Raw genomic sequence first — 16,869 nt, 5'->3', positions numbered from 1 at the left:
TCGCCGGTTCAGGGAGCGGCCCGACCGCGCCTCCGAAGAACTACAGTCCCCAGAACCCTTTGCCGCAGGGCCAGCGCTCCAAACAGGGCCCGAGTCCCGCGGGGTTTAGAAAATTGGTCGGTGTATTTCCGATGTAGGGTGCCATGGGGTTTGTAGTCTCGGTAGATTCGAGAGCCACAGGTTGATGTTGCATGCCTGGATTTGTAGTCCCTTCGAAGCGTTTCCCAGGACACTCTTAAATTCTAGAGTCTGGAGTACTTGTGCTGAGATTAGTCAGTACTTCAGGTGCGGTTAAATTTTTCAGATTAGTCCCACCACTCAGCCATTCCTTCACTTGGGCAATATAAACTATTAATAAACATTTCTGGGACTGGAATGTCTCTCAGTGGTAGAATGCTTTTCCTGCATGCACAAGATCCGCAGCCCCTCCAGCTGGTAGCTACGCACTCGAGAGACAGGATTTCTGAGTTCGAGGTCAGCTTGATTTGCAGAGTGAGTTCCGGGACAGCCAGGGCCACACAGAAAAACCCTGTCCTCGACAAACAAAACAAAAACCCTTATAACGAAAGCTAACAAAAGTTATCAAAAATATCTAAAGTTGGATGCAGTGGAACTACTGGTCTAAAATATCTAATTTTTTTAAAAAAACATTTTTAGTATCTCTTTTCTTGAGCGTAAAACCTAGATGGATGAGAATATCCAAGTGAAGAGAAAGTATGCATAAATGCTTTTAACAGCCTGATATTTTTCTTTTTTTTTTTTTTTTTTTTTTTTTTTTGGTTTTTTCGAGACAGGGTTTCTCTGTGGTTTTGGAGCCTGTCCTGGAACTAGCTCTGTAGACCAGGCTGGTCTCGAACTCACAGAGATCCGCCTGCCTCTGCCTCCCGAGTGCTGGGATTAAAGGCGTGCGCCACCACCGCCCGGCTCAGCCTGATATTTTTCCTTGGAGTATTTATTTCCCTGCCTCTTCAAGTTGCTTTTAGTCACTAACGCCTAGAAATAGTAAAGGTTTGTAATATATTAATAATGACACACTCCGGGCGGTGGTAGCGCACGCCTTTAATCCCAGCATTCGGGAGGCGGAGACAGGCGATTCTCCATGAGTTCGAGGCCAGCCTGGTTTACGAAGCGAGTTCCAGGACAGCCAGAACTGTTACACAGAGCAACCCTGTCTCGATAAACCAAACCAAACAAAAAATAGTGGCACACACAAAAATGAATTGGTCAGTTGTCGGGCTTATCTTAAAATCGTGCCAACAAAATAATGTTAAGCGCTTCTTAGGAGCTTCTTAGAGCTATCACCGGACCCTAGCACCTCTATTTTAAACTGCGTCTGGGTTTAAAACTGGGTTCCTCCTATCACCAGGGGGAGGCCAAGATCCTTGGGACATTCCCAGCACAGGGGCAGGGAGGCGGGGCCCATTGTCAAGTCACGCCTTCCCCTCTTGTGACTGGCAACGGCACTAGCCAATAGGTGCCAGCTAAGGGCACGCCGACGCCCCGCCCCCTGGAGCTCCCCGCGGTCCCTCAGCACCCTCTGGCCGACTTCGCGAAGGCTAGGGCTTGGGCCGACGAAGCACCGTGCGCAGGCGCGGAGCTAGACCTCGCCGTAGCCCCCATCGCCTCGGGGAGTCGCATCCACAGTGGGTCCGCTGGTCCATCGGGGCGCTTTCCCTCCTCTACCCTCCCGGGTTCCCCGCACGCCCTACGCGCCCCGATGGCGGAGCTGCGGCCTAGCGTCGCCCCCGGCCCCGCCGCGCCCCCGGCCCCTGGCCCTAGTGCCCCTCCGGCCTTTGCCTCCCTCTTTCCCCCGGGACTGCACGCCATCTACGGAGAGTGCCGCCGCCTTTACCCCGACCAGCCGAACCCGCTCCAGGTCACCGCTATCGTCAAGTACTGGTACGCTCTGGGCCTCGGGAGGACGGGGGCCGGCCGGGAAAGCTTCGAGCTCCGGGGACGAAGTAATTTGCTGGAGCGGGAGGAAGAAAACAGTTAAAGTACTTGGGAACCAAGAGCTTCCTGATGCTGGGGAAGGAGTTAAGACAGAAGTTGGGAATGGGGACAAAGGGTTAACGGATCCCTTGAGTAGTGAGGGGTTAGCCGGGATTGGGAGAACTGGGGGTGTATGCAGGGGGGGGGACGTGTGAGAGGGAACTGTAAACGTGGAGAAAGGAGGGGGCGCCTGTAGCGGGTCATTAGTGGGCTCGGGGAAGCCAGGGGGCGGCTGGAGTGGAATTGGGGAGGTGAGGCGGGGCCTGGAGAACATTTGCGAGGGCTTTGAGGGCACGAGACCGCGTAGTCTAGGGCGGTCCGGGGACCAGGACGCCCCTGTGGGCTAGGAGGGAGCAGGATGAGGGCATTGTGCCTTTGATGAGTGAAGGGTTGAGGAGATGACCTTCTTTCTGGACCTTCCCGAGCGCAGGGCTTCTGTCATTCAGCGCGAAGCTGTTGCTCTTGAAGTTTGACAGAGCAACTCTTCCAGATAAACTTTTTGCTTACTCTGCACAGTTCTCTCTCTGCAGAGCTTGCTTCTGGCGTTGCAGCTGCTTTTGCTTTAGAACTTTAGTTAAGAACAGGCTCAGGGAGAGCCATGCTTTCTTCGCTCGGGGGTTGAAGGGGATCGTAGCTTGCCACTTATCGTGAGTGGAGACCCGAGGCAGTGAAGCGCAGCCTGAAGAAGCGCTTCCTGTCATGTTTTCGGTATTTCAGCCGAAGTTTCTCTGGGAAGCCCAGGATAACTTTAAGGATGCTCAGTAAAGGATCAGTTTCCAAATGCTCTTTCTTTGGGGGTAGAAATGACGCTTTCTGATTTCCCATTCTTGTTTGCAAACCGTTTCTTTAGTCAGCCTTCAGACAAAACAGGTGTGATGGGGACGAGTTCTCATGGTCTTTCTGAACCAAAAATAGACTTAAGAGATGGCCACGTCCATGCAGGAGCTCAGTGTAGATGACCCCTTTCCGTGGATCCTGGCGGCTGCTGGGGGCGGGGGGAGTAATTGGCAAAAGGTAGACCTGAAGGGGGAAGGGGCTGCTTACACCCCCTTTAAGGCTGGGTCTTTTTCCTGTGTGACATCTTGTTACTCCTAGAGAAGGCAGTTAGGCTGCACAGGGCCCAGGCTAACTCCCCATGGCAGTGGGAGGATGTTGTAAAGAAAGCTGACAGCCTGGAAGGGCCTGGGGACCGGGCGTGGGCCTGGGGACCAGCCGGGGGCCTGGTAGCCAGGAGGTGTGGCGGCAGTGCATCTGTGGCGGGCACACTCTTCCCAGACGGAAAAGCAGTCAAGAGTGCTTCTGAGTGGAAAAGAGCTCTTGCTAATCTTTCTTCTTGTTGTTGTTTTGAGACAGGGTCTCACTGTGTAGCTCTGGCTGTTCTAGAACTCACTATGGCCTGGACTCAAAGAGAGTCTCCTGCCTCTGCCTCCAGAGTGTTGGAATTAAAGGCGGGCACCACTAAGTTAGTGGTGCTAACTTAATCAGTCATTTTATTGCCCCTTTATATTTAACTATGTTGTGAACTTGTCTCATGTTAGGAGAGAAATGAGGCTGACCTTCCCAGGAGGTTTGCTGTGATCTTATTTAAGAGTGAGGGGAAGACCCTGCGAAGAGCAGGGCCCCTGGTTCTATGTACCTCCCTGGCTATCCAGAGAGTTGTGCGGTAACATTATACACAGGAACCAAGGAAACATTCATTATACACAGGACCAAGAGTAGTTACACCATTTTTCTTTCTTCTGCAAGCGTGTATGAGGCTGGATCCTCAGAGGTAGATCAGCATGTGATAACAATTGAGAAGGCATGGACAGCATTTTGTGAAATAAAAAATGCTACCTAGACACGGGAATCTAAGAGGAGAGAGCTTAGGGTCTGTTTTTTTCTGAGACTCAGATTTACAGAATTGAGATACTGAAGAAGTGTGTTGTAACCCTTCAGTTCTCGCAGCAGGCGGGTTGGCTAAACTGCTTGGGTCTGGCTATGGGATTTCTCTTGGGTTTGAGGGGTGACTTTTTAGCTAGTGGACCCTGGCTGGCAGGGGTTCTCCAGCTAAGAGTTGAGACTTTGATAAGCAAGGCAAGGATCAAAGCGGGAGGTAGAGCCTCGTGCCCTGGGTCCACTCTAGTGCTGCAGCCGCCCTTTAGAGAAGTCAGGTGTCGGGAAGTAAGGTCAGGATGCTTTAGGCCGTTATATCACGTCTTTTTCTAAGTATAAAACACAATTTTCAACCTTCTTCTGAGTGTGAGTGATAAACCAGCACTCTCTGAGTGTGAGTGATAGGCCAGCACTCTCTGAGTGTGAGTGATAGGCCAGCACTCTCTGGGTGTGAGTGATAGGCCAGCACTCTCTGAGTGTGAGTGATAGGCCAGCACTCTCTGAGTGTGAGTGATAGGCCAGCACTCTCTGAGTGTGAGTGATAGGCCAGCACTCTCTGAGTGTGAGTGATAAGCCAGCACTCTCTGAGTGTGAGTGATAGGCCAGCACTCTCTGAGTGTGAGTGATAAACCAGCACTCTCTGAGTGTGAGTGATAGGTCAGCACTCTCTGAGTGTGAGTGATAAACCAGCACTCTCTGGGTGTGAGTGATAGGCCAGCACTCTCTGAGTGTGAGTGATAGGCCAGCACTCTCTGAGTGTGAGTGATAGGCCAGCACTCTCTGAGGGTGAGTGATAGGCCAGCACTCTCTGGGTGTGAGTGATAGGTCAGCACTCTCTGGGTGTGAGTGATAGGTCAGCACTCTCTGGGTGTGAGTGATAAACCAGCACTCTCTGGGTGTGAGTGATAGGCCAGCACTCTCTGAGTGTGAGTGATAGGCCAGCACTCTCTGGGTGTGAGTGATAGGTCAGCACTCTCTGAGTGTGAGTGATAGGTCAGCACTCTCTGAGTGTGAGTGATAGGTCAGCACTCTCTGAGTGTGAGTGATAGGTCAGCACTCTCTGAGTGTGAGTGATAAACCAGCACTCTCTGAGTGTGAGTGATAGGCCAGCACTCTCTGAGTGTGAGTGATAGGCCAGCACTCTCTGGGTGTGAGTGATAGGTCAGCACTCTCTGAGTGTGAGTGATAGGTCAGCACTCTCTGAGTGTGAGTGATAGGCCAGCACTCTCTGAGTGTGAGTGATAGGCCAGCACTCTCTGAGTGTGAGTGATAGGTCAGCACTCTCTGAGTGTGAGTGATAGGCCAGCACTCTCTGAGTGTGAGTGATAGGCCAGCACTCTCTGAGTGTGAGTGATAGGTCAGCACTCTCTGAGTGTGAGTGATAGGTCAGCACTCTCTGAGTGTGAGTGATAAACCAGCACTCTCTGAGTGTGAGTGATAGGTCAGCACTCTCTGAGTGTGAGTGATAAACCAGCACTCTCTGAGTGTGAGTGATAGGCCAGCACTCTCTGAGTGTGAGTGATAGGCCAGCACTCTCTGAGTGTGAGTGATAGGCCAGCACTCTCTGAGTGTGAGTGATAGGCCAGCACTCTCTGAGCTTGGTTAGGAGGCTGTTTGAGTCTCTTTTTGTTTGTTTTTCGAGACAGTGTTTCCCAGTGTAATAGTCCTAACTGTCCTGGAACTACCTTTTGTAGACCAGGCTGGCCTCTAATTCACAGGGATTTGCCTACCTCTGCCTCCCGAGTACTGGGATTAAAGGTGTGTGCCACCACCGCCAGCCAAGGCTGTTTGAGTCTTGCCATTCCCTGACTCCTCTTTCTTTTTGTTTTGTTTTTTGTTTTTCAAGACAAGATTTCTCTGTGTAGCCCTGGCTGTCTTGGAACTCTGTAGACCAGGCTGGCCTCAAACTCACAAACATTTGCCTGATTCTGCCTCCCAAGTGCTGGGATTAAAGGTGTGCGCCACCACCGCCAGGCTCCCTGACTCCTCTTGTGGCCTCTATTTGATGTGACCTCTCCTGGGAGTCTGTCTAACGGAGCTACAGCGTGCTGGCAGGTGGAGCAGGGCAGCCAACAGTGTCACTGCTTGTTGCTGGACGGACCTAGACTGCAGCAAAGACTCTTGGGATTTCCAGTAGGAAGTTGGAGGGAATATGAAGCCTGTCTTTTTTAGGATTCTGCAGCCATAATGGGGTCCTCTATCCTTCCCCAAAATGTTTTTAAATTCAACTGATTATGGCTTTAAATCAAATGATTTGGTGAAATCACGGTTAAAGACAGACAGAGGCCAGGTGGTGGAGCACATGCCGTTAATCCTTTCACTTGGGAGGCAGAGGTCTTTGTGAGTTCGAGGCCAGCCTGATCTACAAAGTGAGTTCTAGGACAGCTAGGGCTACACAGAGAAACCCTGTCTCGAAAAAAAAAAAATTAAAAGAAAAGAAAACAAACAAAAAGCAGACATAGAGACTTGTCCCCTTACCTAACTCACTCAGGTAAGAGTTAAGCTATTTGGAATGACTTTCTTTCTTATGAATTCTATAAGTAACTTAGTTTTTCCCCCCAGAGAATAAAGATTTCTGCAAAAGCTAATAACATCCTGGCAAAGAAGATGAAACCAGACTTACTGGTTTTAAGATAGGGTTTGAATTGCATGGTCCTGGCACACTTGCTGGGATCTCCTGTACCATGTTTTTCATTTGGTTGTTTAGCATTCCCTCAGTAGTTTAGCCCACTTGCAACATGCACTCCTGTCCATGTCCCAGGCCAGGCAAGGCGTCTAGTCTGTGGAGCGGTCCGTGTGAGGCATCTCAACTGTGGGGTTCATGGGTTCAGTGCACACTCTCTTCTGCTGATGGTTTCCATTTAGTGTGCTTCTCAAGTCTGTTTTCCTGTCCATTCTGAAGGAAAGCCCTCTTGTCTGTTGTCTGCTTTCTTTTGCCTAGGCACTAATTGCTAAAAGAACTTAATAATTATTGAGTTAAATCTCCAGTGAGGTAATGACTGAATCTCTTCCTCAACTGCTTCTCTGTTGGATTTATGGGGAGACTTAGTGTGATTCTTAGGATCTTCGAGTTGTGAACTGTCCCAGCTCTCCCTTTGAGACAGATTCCTCCTGGGACGCTCTTCAGAATGCAGGTGCTGACAGGGTTCGGTCTGGGTCGTGGTGCAGTGCTCTGTGCAGAGCTGGGCTAGCTGATGCTTGGACTTGGTAACTTGCAGTGACTACGTTTTGATCTGTGGTGTTCAGGCCGGGGTCTGTGCAGGCCAGAGGCTTTGTGTGTATTCAGAAGAAACGATACTAGAAGGCACAATATAGGCTTTCAGGAACTAGCTGTCTAAGAGACGGTATAGAATGAAACCTGTACTGCAGGAATGATGTCCATTGGTCATACTCTGGATGGTCATTAAACAGAACCACTGATGCATCTCTCGAAGCCTGGCATGCTGTCAGGCCCCATAGAAGACTCCATTTGGAGTCAGCAAAATGTGCAGCCAGCAAGTCTGCTTCGTTTCTAAAAGAGGCCCTGTCTGTTGGAGGGAAGAGGAGGGAGTTTCTTGACCGTGTGGGATCACATAGCCTCGGATGCTTTTCCTTGGCTCATCGCTAGAGAGATTTTTGCCCTGCTTTAGTTATCTTTTGTTTTAGGTCCCTCTAGGATGGAGATTTCGGGTTTGTAGAGCAGAGCCTCTTACTTGATATTTTCTGGTTTCTAGGTTTAAATTGACACCTTGTGTTTTGTCTTTTGCAGGTTGGGTGGTCCAGACCCGTTGGATTATGTTAGCATGTACAGGAATGTGGGGAGTCCTTCTGCCAACATCCCTGAGCACTGGCACTACATCAGCTTTGGCCTGAGCGATCTCTATGGTGACAGCAGAGTTCATGAGTGAGTATATGCCACTGTCTTTCCTTGACCCTAAGCCTGTTTCTGAGGTTTTATTGAACATGTGTGATGATGTTGGTTTTGTGAGGGTGACACTTTTCAGTGTCCTCTCTCTGCTTCTGCCTCTGCTTGTGCTGGTCAGCTTGGAACTTGCTATGTAGTTCAAGCTGGTCTTGAACTAGTGGTCGAAGGGCTGCTTGTAGAATTGCTTAGGTTGGTCTTGAACCTCTCTGTCCTCCCATGTCAGCCTCCTGAGTGACAGGGTTTGCAGTTGTGTGCGGTCAAACTTGCATTCGTCTTGCCTGCCCTGTCTACTTCATTGTTAGCACTGATCTGCTTCTGTTCTCTGCCCTCTGTCTTTTAAAATCTTACCCTTTTTGAGCTTGGAGAGATGACTCAGCCGTGGCTCAAGTGGTTAAGAGCACTGACTGCTCTTCTAGAGGACCCAGGTTCAATTCCCGGCACCCACATGGCAGCTTACAGTTGTCTATAACTCCATTTCTAGGAGAATCAGTGTCGTCCTCTGGCCCCTGCAGGCAATAGACACATAACTGGTGCATAGACATACATGCAGCCAGAATACCCACACACTAAATAATAGAATAATTAAAAATTTTTCTTACTCTCCTCCTTGATTTCTTTTTATAATCACCTAGTATATGTTTTAATTCCAAAACATATTATGATATCAAGCAAAATGTAGTTAACTTAATATTTAATCTTCCAAAATTACAATTAGAATAATTATAAAAGCTAACAACATTTTTTAAATCACTGATTATACACCGGGTACTCTTTTAGTTATTCTATACATGTGTCACTAATGAGTTCAGTTTTCAGCCTGAAACTGTGAAGCTGGTAGATGATAACATGTGCCCCACTTAGGGCGAGGGAATAGAAACATGAAGAGCTTCTGTGACTTAATATCATTTCTCAGCAGTGTGAGGGCCAGGATCGATTGAATGATTGGGTGATTGATTTGGAGCCAGGATTTAGATGTTGATAGTCTGGGTCCTCAATCAGACTCCTTCGGGATCAAACCCGGGTCCTCAGGCATAGTAGCCAAGTACTGCATGATGGAGCTTCATCTTCAGTTCAAATAGTTTATAGTCTGGTTTTTTTGAGACAAGTTCTTACTATGTAGCCCCGACATGCCTGGAACTCACCATGTGAAAGTATTTTACAGAGTGACATGAGATATTTAGGACTAGAGCAGATGGGGGTTATGATCATTTCATTAACACACCCCCGTCTCCAGAGTCGGTCTCTGCAGTCAGGACAGTGGAGCCTTATGACTTTCCAGCTGGCCTACACTAAGTCCCCACTACCCAGAAAGAACGCCGAGGAGAGGCCTCCCTGGTACTAGATTCTCTTGTTATTGCTGGTTTACAAATGAGGAAACTGAATTGCTCAAGCCCCACATCTAGGTTATAAAAAAACTGGAGTTTAGCCGGGCGGTGGTGGCGCACGCCTTTAATCCCAGCACTTGGGAGGCAGAGGCAGGCGGATCTCTGTGAGTTCGAGACCAGCCTGGTCTACAAGAGCTAGTTCCAGGACAGGCTCCAAAACCACAGAGAAACCCTGTCTCGAAAAACCAAAAAAAAAAAACAAAAAAAAACTGGAGTTTGATTTAGATTGAGTCCAGAGTTTGAACTCTTAAATTACTGCACTGTCCCATTCCAACTCCTTGCCCACAGGCCAGGCTACCTTTCTCTGCCTTTTGTTAGGCTCAGCAGCCAGGCCTTCCCTCTTCTCCAGCTCATGGCAGGTAGTGTCTGTGCCTGTCTTCACAGCCTTCAAAATGGATCAAGAGAAACCTTGGGAATAGACTTAATCTTGCCTGAGTGCAAGCCCTGTTTTTTTGTTTTGTTTTGATTGGTTTATTTTTATGTACGTTGGTGTTTTTGAATGTATATTTTTGTGAGGGTGTAGGAGCTCCTAGAACTGGAGTTATACAGTTGTGAGCTGCCATGTGGGTGCTGGGAATTGAACCTGTGTCCTTTGGAAGAGCAGCCAGTATTTTTAACAACTGAGCCATCTCTCCAGCCTTGGGGACCCTGTTTAACAGTATTTGTAGTGGAGCTAAAATAATACAAAAATATGTATATGAGGGAGTAACACACACACACACAGGTTTGGGGAGACAGGATCTTAATCTGTATCTCAGGCTGTCCTAAGACTCACTGTAGTCAAGGCTGACCTATAGCCTCTTGAGCTAGAGTTACAGGTGGGTGCTGGGAACCTAATTCAGTTTCTCTGGAAGAGCAGGAAGTGCTCTTAACAACCTTCAGAGAGTGCAGTAAGATGGTTCAGTAAGTAAAGGCACCAGCTGCCGAGCCTGCTGATAACCTGAGTCTGTTCCCGACCTGGAACCCATGTGAAGGTGGAGGGAGAGGACCGACTCACAGCTGTCCTCTGAGCTCCGTACCCTTGGCATGGCACACGGCACATTCATCCTCGTACACAGGCTTAGTTAGGGTTACCATGGGGCAAAACACCGTGACCAAAAACAGCTTGGGGAGGAGAGGGTTTATTTAGTTTACATATCCTGAATCACAGTCTATTGAGGGAAGCTAGAGTGAGAATAAACACCAGGCAGGAACTTGGAGACAGGAACTGATGCAGAGTCCATGGCAGAATGCTTGCTCCTCATGGCAGCACCCAGCTCCATCAGACCAAGGCAGTACCACCCACTAAGAGCTGGACCTTCCCAGGTTAGTAACTAATTAAGAAGTGGCATACATCTTTAATCCCAGCACTCAAGAGGCCAGCCTGTTCTACATAATGAGTTTCAGGACAACCAGGGCTATGTAAAAGAGACCATCTCTCAAAAAAATAAAAATTAAAAAAAAAAATTTCTTCTTAATATTATTATTATTGATGTGTGTGTGTATGGGCACATGTGTGTGCAGGTGCCCATGAAGGCTAGGAGAGGGAGTTGGATCCCTTTGAGCTGGCATTACAGGCAGTCGTGAGCCGTCTGATATGGACGGTTGTAGGAGGAGGGCCCAGCTAGTTTAGCCCCAAAATAACCACATAGAAATTGTATTAATTAAATCACTGCTTGGCCCATTAGCTTTAGCCTCTTATTGGCTAACTCTCACATCTTGATTAATAGAAATTTAACCCATTTCTATTAATCTGTATATTGCCACGTGGCAGTGGCTTACTGGCAAAGATTCAGTGTGTCTGACTCTAGTGGTGGCTCCATAGTGTCTCTCTGACTCCGCCCTTCTTTCTCCCAGCATTCAGTTCTGTCTTCCCTGCCTACCTAAGTTCTGCCCTATCAACAGGCCCAGAGCAGTTTCTTTATTAACCAATGAAAGCAACATATAGACAGAAGGCCCTCCTACACCAGATGGTGGGAACTGAACTGGGCTCTTCTGAAAGAGCAACAAGCACTCTTAACCACTGAGCCATCTCTCCAGGTTTCCTCCCCACCTCTGAAGTATAGACACAGAAATTCAGAGGTGTTTGCTATGCAGTTGGTAAAGTAAAAGCCATATCTGGTGGCACCAAAGTCTGTTCTTGGCCATGGTGTCATCCCGCTTTCTCTCTGTTCCTACCATGTCTCTCCTAGCAGCCTTTCTCTTTTTTCCACAGAGCTTGTTGAGGCATTTCCTCTTGCTCAGAGGAGTCCTGCTTGGTAACTCTAAGGTGGAGAACAAGTGACTGGCATGGCCATTTCCACCCATGTTCACTAGAGGGAACAGGATGAGAACAATTGTTTGCACCAAAATTGCTTGCCATACAAGCATGAGGAGCTAAATTTGGTTCCCCAGCACCCACAAAAATGCTGGGCACAGTGGTGCACACCTGTAATCTTCGTATTGGGCAGGTGGAGACAGGATTGCCTGGAGCTCACTGGCTAGTTAGTCTTACTGTGTAGTGAGCTCCGGGCTCAGTGAGAGACCCTGTCTCAAAATATAAAATGGAGAGCAATGAAGGAAGACTCCTAACGTCAACCTGGAGTCTCCACACATGTGCATACTTCATGGACGTGTGCATGCACACACACACACGCACATGTATATTGCTATTTGGATGCTGAGGATTGTCCTCAGTCCTCTCACCCCATGCTGGTGGACACCCTACCACTGACCTACACATTAAGAGTCTAAAAACATAGAAATTGTCATGAGATCACATGATATTTTGACACATATATCAATTATGAAGTGTTTAAACAACTTCATTTTGTATATTTTTTTAGTGGTTAAAACATTTCAAATCAGGGGCTGGTGAGATGGCTCAGTGGTTAAGAGCACCGACTGCTCTTCCAGAGAACCCAGGTCCAATTCCCAGCACCCACATGGCAGCTAACAACTCTCTGTAACATCAAGATCTGACACCCTCATACAGACATACATGCAGGCAAAACACCATTGCAAATAAAACAAAAATAAGTTATTTTTTAAAAATTCCAAGTCCTTTTTTTAGCTTCCTGAAAAGTGCAGTACACTCCTGTTGTGCACGGTACCCATTGTGCAGTTGCTCCCGTGTTTCTTGAACTTCGTCCCTTTAGTTGCTTGATCAGTTTCTCCCATGCTGCTCTTCCACTCTCCCTTGGGCCCCTGGTTAGCCACAGTTTCATTCCCCTTCCTATGAGTGAGTGTATCAATGGGTTTGGGGGATGTTTGTTTGTTTTTTCTCCGTGTGTGTCCTTGGCTGTCTTGGAACTTTCTGTAGATCCAGCTGGTCTTGAACTCATAGAGATCCACATAGGGAGCCTCTGCCTCCCAAGGGCTAGCTTTTGCTCTTGACTTTTTTTTTTCCTAGACTTTTTTTTTTCTTTGTGTAATAGTCTTAACTGTCCTAGAACTCAATTATAGACCAGGCTGGCCTTGAACTCACAGAGATCCACCTGCCTCTGCCTCCCAAGTGCTGGGATTAAAGGTGCTTGCCATCATTGCCTGGTAATTTTTTTTATTCTATGTCTGGGTGTTTTTTATCCCCTGGAAGAACAGTTAATACTCTTAACTGGCTGAACCATCTGTCTAGCCCTTGGTTTTTTGAAATAGGGTCTCAAGTCCTTGCTTCAGATTTGGTGTGCTGCTGAGGATGACCTTGAACTTCTGATCCTCCTGCTTGCCCCACCCCACTTCTGGAGTGTGCTACCACAGCCAGGTTTATGTGGTGCTGGGCTGGAACCCCAAGCTTTGTGCATGCTAGGGAGATAGTACCAAATGAGTCACACCCCAGCCCTAAAGATTTTGAAGAACGCCGGGCGATAGTGGCGCACGCCTTTAATCCCAGCACTCGGGAGGCAGAGGCAGGTGGATCTCTGTGAGTTCGAGACCAGCCTGGTCTACAGAGCTAGTTCCAGGACAGGCTCCAAAGCCACAGAGAAACCCTGTCTCGAAAAACCAAAAAAAAAAGAAAAGAAAAGAAAAAACAACAAAAAAAAAGATTTTGAAGAAACTGTTTTTGAAGTTGAAAGATGACATAGATCCTAGTTTGGAGCAGCAGGAGGGTTTTCTAAAAAGTGAGAGACTACCCACAATGCCTTTAGTAGAAGAGACTGCCCTTCCCAGCCCCCACACTTGGGAAGTGTCAGATATCTGCACTTGTTAAGCCTGCAGCTCTGGCCGGCTCCTTTGTGGACAGGCAGCTATGGATAGAGTGGGGAGATTTGCAGGGCTGTGAAAGCCGTAACATCAGTGCCTTTCTCTGAGGATTTCTGGTGGCTCCTGGGACGTCCAGAAACCCTCGCTAGATAAAAAGTTCCAGGCCTAAGGGTGGCTAGCTGGAGAGTGTGTTCATGAACTAAGGCAGGACTTCCCAGCGAGAGCCTGTGGGGCAGTCATCTGCTAGATGTATGTCCTGGACTGGCTCCAAAGACTGTCTTCGTATGGAATCGACCCGGATTTGTGGCCCTATTGTTAGAGCCACACGTCATCACCATGGGAGAGGTAGGCTATGCCCCACAAAGCTGGCTGGTTGACAGACGTGGCGTGTCCAGGTGGGTTTGAGACTTGTGGCCTCACCTGAGGGCTGTGGCTGGCGGGCTTCCGGTGGCTGCCTTGACTGAGGTGGTAGACAGCCTTCTTCTTCGTGCTCTTCACTGGACTCCGCACCATGTGAGTTATTTATTGAACGCTGGGCACAGATTAACTTGTCAACTTGTTCTTTAGTGTGGACTCAGTCACCGCAGGTGAGAAAGGTTAGCTTTCCTTTCTCAGAGCTTGCCTTGTGGAAGCCCTGAAGCATGCCCCGTTATCTGCTGGGGTCTCCAGGAGAAGCCCTGCATTTGCTGTGTGTGCATGTCTTGGCCTTGCCTCCCTGTGGACCTGAGTGTCTCTCCCTCCCTGGAGTGCTTCACAAGACCACCTGCAGATGACAGTCCCCAGAATGGCCTGGTCCCCAGGATAGCCCAGATGAGTTCAGCAAACTGGAGGAAGAGTTTTGTGGGCTCAGTAGAGGCAGGCCACTTAAGTCTCAGAGGTGTTTAGATTCAGGGTGACTGTGAAATTGGGACAATTGCTACTGAGGCTAGGGATTCAGACCACCTGGGAAGAGTGGGAGGCCCTTTGACTTGGGCTGAATGGGGGTACGGATCATTACATTTAATTGGAGGTGGTATGCATGCGTAGAGACTAGAGGACAATTTGTTCTCTCTTTACCATGTGGGTCCCCAGGACCAAACTCAGGTGGTCAGGCTTGATTGACATCAAGCACCTTAACCAGCAGATCCATAGACCTCTAGTCTGTAATTGCAGTGTTGTTGGGTATCAGACCCAGGGCTTTGCGTATGCCGTCGGGCAGGCTCCCTAGAAACCCAGGCTCCAGGCTGAGGTTGTCAATGCTGAGAATTCTGTTTTCCCTGTCCACCAGAAAAACATTGTGGTGTTGTGTGTGTGAAAGAGGGCACGTGTGTGTGCATGCATGTGTCTATGTGGAGAGTGTGTGTACACTTGCCTGTTTGCTCGTGGAGCAAGCTTGACTTTAGCTATCCTCTGTCACTCTCTGCTTTACTTCTTTTTTTAAAAACTCATACTTTTTAAAAATATTTATTTATTTATTTATTATGTATACAATATTCTTTCTGCTTGTATGCCTGAAGGCCAGAAGAGAGGGCACCAGGCCTCATCACCGATGGTTGTGAGCCACCATGTGGTTGCTGGGAATTGAACTCAGGACCTTTGGAAGAGCAGGCAATGCTCTTAACCACTGAGCCATCTCTCCAGCCCTCTGCTTTACTTCTCTGAGGCAGGATCTCTCACTGTGTCTTACTCAGGGTAACTATTGCTGTGGTGAAACACATGGCCAAAAGTATCTTGGGGAGGAAAGGGTTTATTTTGCTAATACTCCCGCATCACAGTTCATCATCAAAGGAATTCAGGGACTGGAACTCAGCAGGGCAGGAGCTAATGCAGAAGCCATGGAGGGGTGCTGCTTACTTGCTTGGCTTGCCCCTTACAGCTTGCTCAGCAGTTTTCTTATAGGAGCCAGGATTCCCAGCCCAGGGCTGGTCCCACCCATACTGGGCTGAACCCTCCTACATCAATCACTAATTAAGAAAATGCCCCATAGGCTTGCGTATACCCAGAACTTATGGAGGCATTTTCTCGATTGAAGTTCCCTCCTCTCTGATGACTATAGCTTGTGTCAAGTTGACATAAAAGCTAGCCAGGACATCCACTAAACCTGGAGTTTGCTATTTCGGCTACACTGGCTGGCCATTAGGCCCTCAGAATCCACCTGTTGCTGCCCTCATCCCCACTGGGGCTACAATCCTGTACCACTGGGCTCAACTTTTACATGGGTGACAATATGACCTATGTGCTCAGGTTTTCATTGCATAGCGAGCCCCTTACCCACTGAGCCATCTCCCCAGCTTATCTATCTACATCTGTATATTTTTTTCTGAGATTGGATCTCATGTAGTCCAGGCTGGCCTTGGAGCTTTATACCTAGTTGGGCGGTGTTGATACGTGCCTTTAACCCCATCACTCAGGAGGCAGAAACAGGCAGGCAAATCTGAGTTCAAAGTCAGCCTGTTCTACATAGTGAGTTCCAGGACAGCCAGGGCTACAGAGAGAAACCCTGTCTTGAACAAATAAAAAACAAGCAAGCAACAAAAAACTTCAAAAAACCATATATATCAGGATGATCAAGAATGCCTAATCCTCTTGCTTCCACCCCCCAGGTGCTGGGATTAGAGCTGTTCCCGGAAGCACACCCAGTTTATGGGATGCAGGGATCAACCCAATGCTTCCTGTACGTGCTGCTAGCACTTTACCAAGTTTCAGCTTCCGCCTCCATACCATGTTTGTGTAGGGCTGTCCTAAACCTGTCTTAACATAGTGAAGAATACCTGCCTTCATACTTTCTGTGTTGTCTGAGTTTGCCAGCACCTTCCTTGTTCAACATTCTTATTCTGAAATGCTGGCTCTGACCCTTGACTCTGAAATTCCTTCCTGCATCCTGCCTCTGATCTATACACTGTATATATACCCTGTACACTGCATCTTCTGCATCGGGCTTCTCAGTTCTGATCTGAAGTTCTGAGATATGACTAGAGTGATCTTGGTCCTCTGACCTGAGCCCTGCAGCATGCTGGCCTGCCTCTCGGATCCAGAGGACTAGGTTGTGCAGCACGCACACCAGCAAAGCGATTTTTTTTTAATATTTATTTATTATGTAAACAATATTCTTTCTGCTTGTATGCCTGAAGGCCAGAAGAAGGCACCAGACTTCATTACAGATGATTGTGAGCCACCATGTGGTTGCTGGGAATTGAACTCAGGACCTTTGGAAGAGCAGGCAATGCTCTTAACCGCTGAGCCATCTCTCCAGCCCCCAGCAAAGCGATATTGACCCCTCTTTAAAATTCACAACATCAGGACCTGGAGAGGAGGCTCAGCAGCTAAGAACACTTGTTGCTTTTCTAGAAAACCTGAGCTTGGTTCCTAGCATTCACATTAGGCAGCTCACAACTGCCCACAACTCTAGCTTCAGGGGATCTAACACCCTCTTCTGACCTCCATGTGCACCTACACACTCGGGGCATACATAAATACACACATACACAAAATAAAAATGCTAAGTTCATAACATTGGGGACTGAAGAGATGGTTCAGTGGTTAAGAGAATGTACTTCGCTTGCAGAAGACCCAAGT

The 16,869-nt window shown here is 48.2% G+C and overlaps 1 protein-coding gene across 2 annotated transcripts in view; it reads left to right on the top strand.

The window, feature by feature from the left end:
* The first annotated feature begins 1,531 nt into the window (after positions 1-1,531).
* Sufu (SUFU negative regulator of hedgehog signaling) overlaps positions 1,532-16,869 on the top strand; it is a 98,098-nt gene continuing 82,760 nt past the window's right edge. For both annotated transcript variants that reach the window (XM_057779293.1, XM_057779292.1), the window contains exons 1-2: positions 1,532-1,899; positions 7,616-7,750. In XM_057779293.1, the coding sequence (XP_057635276.1) occupies positions 1,718-1,899; positions 7,616-7,750 (317 nt within the window). In that variant the 5' untranslated portion in view covers positions 1,532-1,717. The remainder of the gene's footprint in view (positions 1,900-7,615; positions 7,751-16,869) is intronic.

The sequence above is a fragment of the Chionomys nivalis genome, chromosome 8 (assembly GCF_950005125.1).
Source record: "Chionomys nivalis chromosome 8, mChiNiv1.1, whole genome shotgun sequence".
Lineage (NCBI taxonomy): Eukaryota > Metazoa > Chordata > Mammalia > Rodentia > Cricetidae > Chionomys > Chionomys nivalis.
The sequence above is the reverse complement of the archived record's forward strand: the minus strand, read 5'-3'. Positions and strand labels throughout refer to the sequence as shown.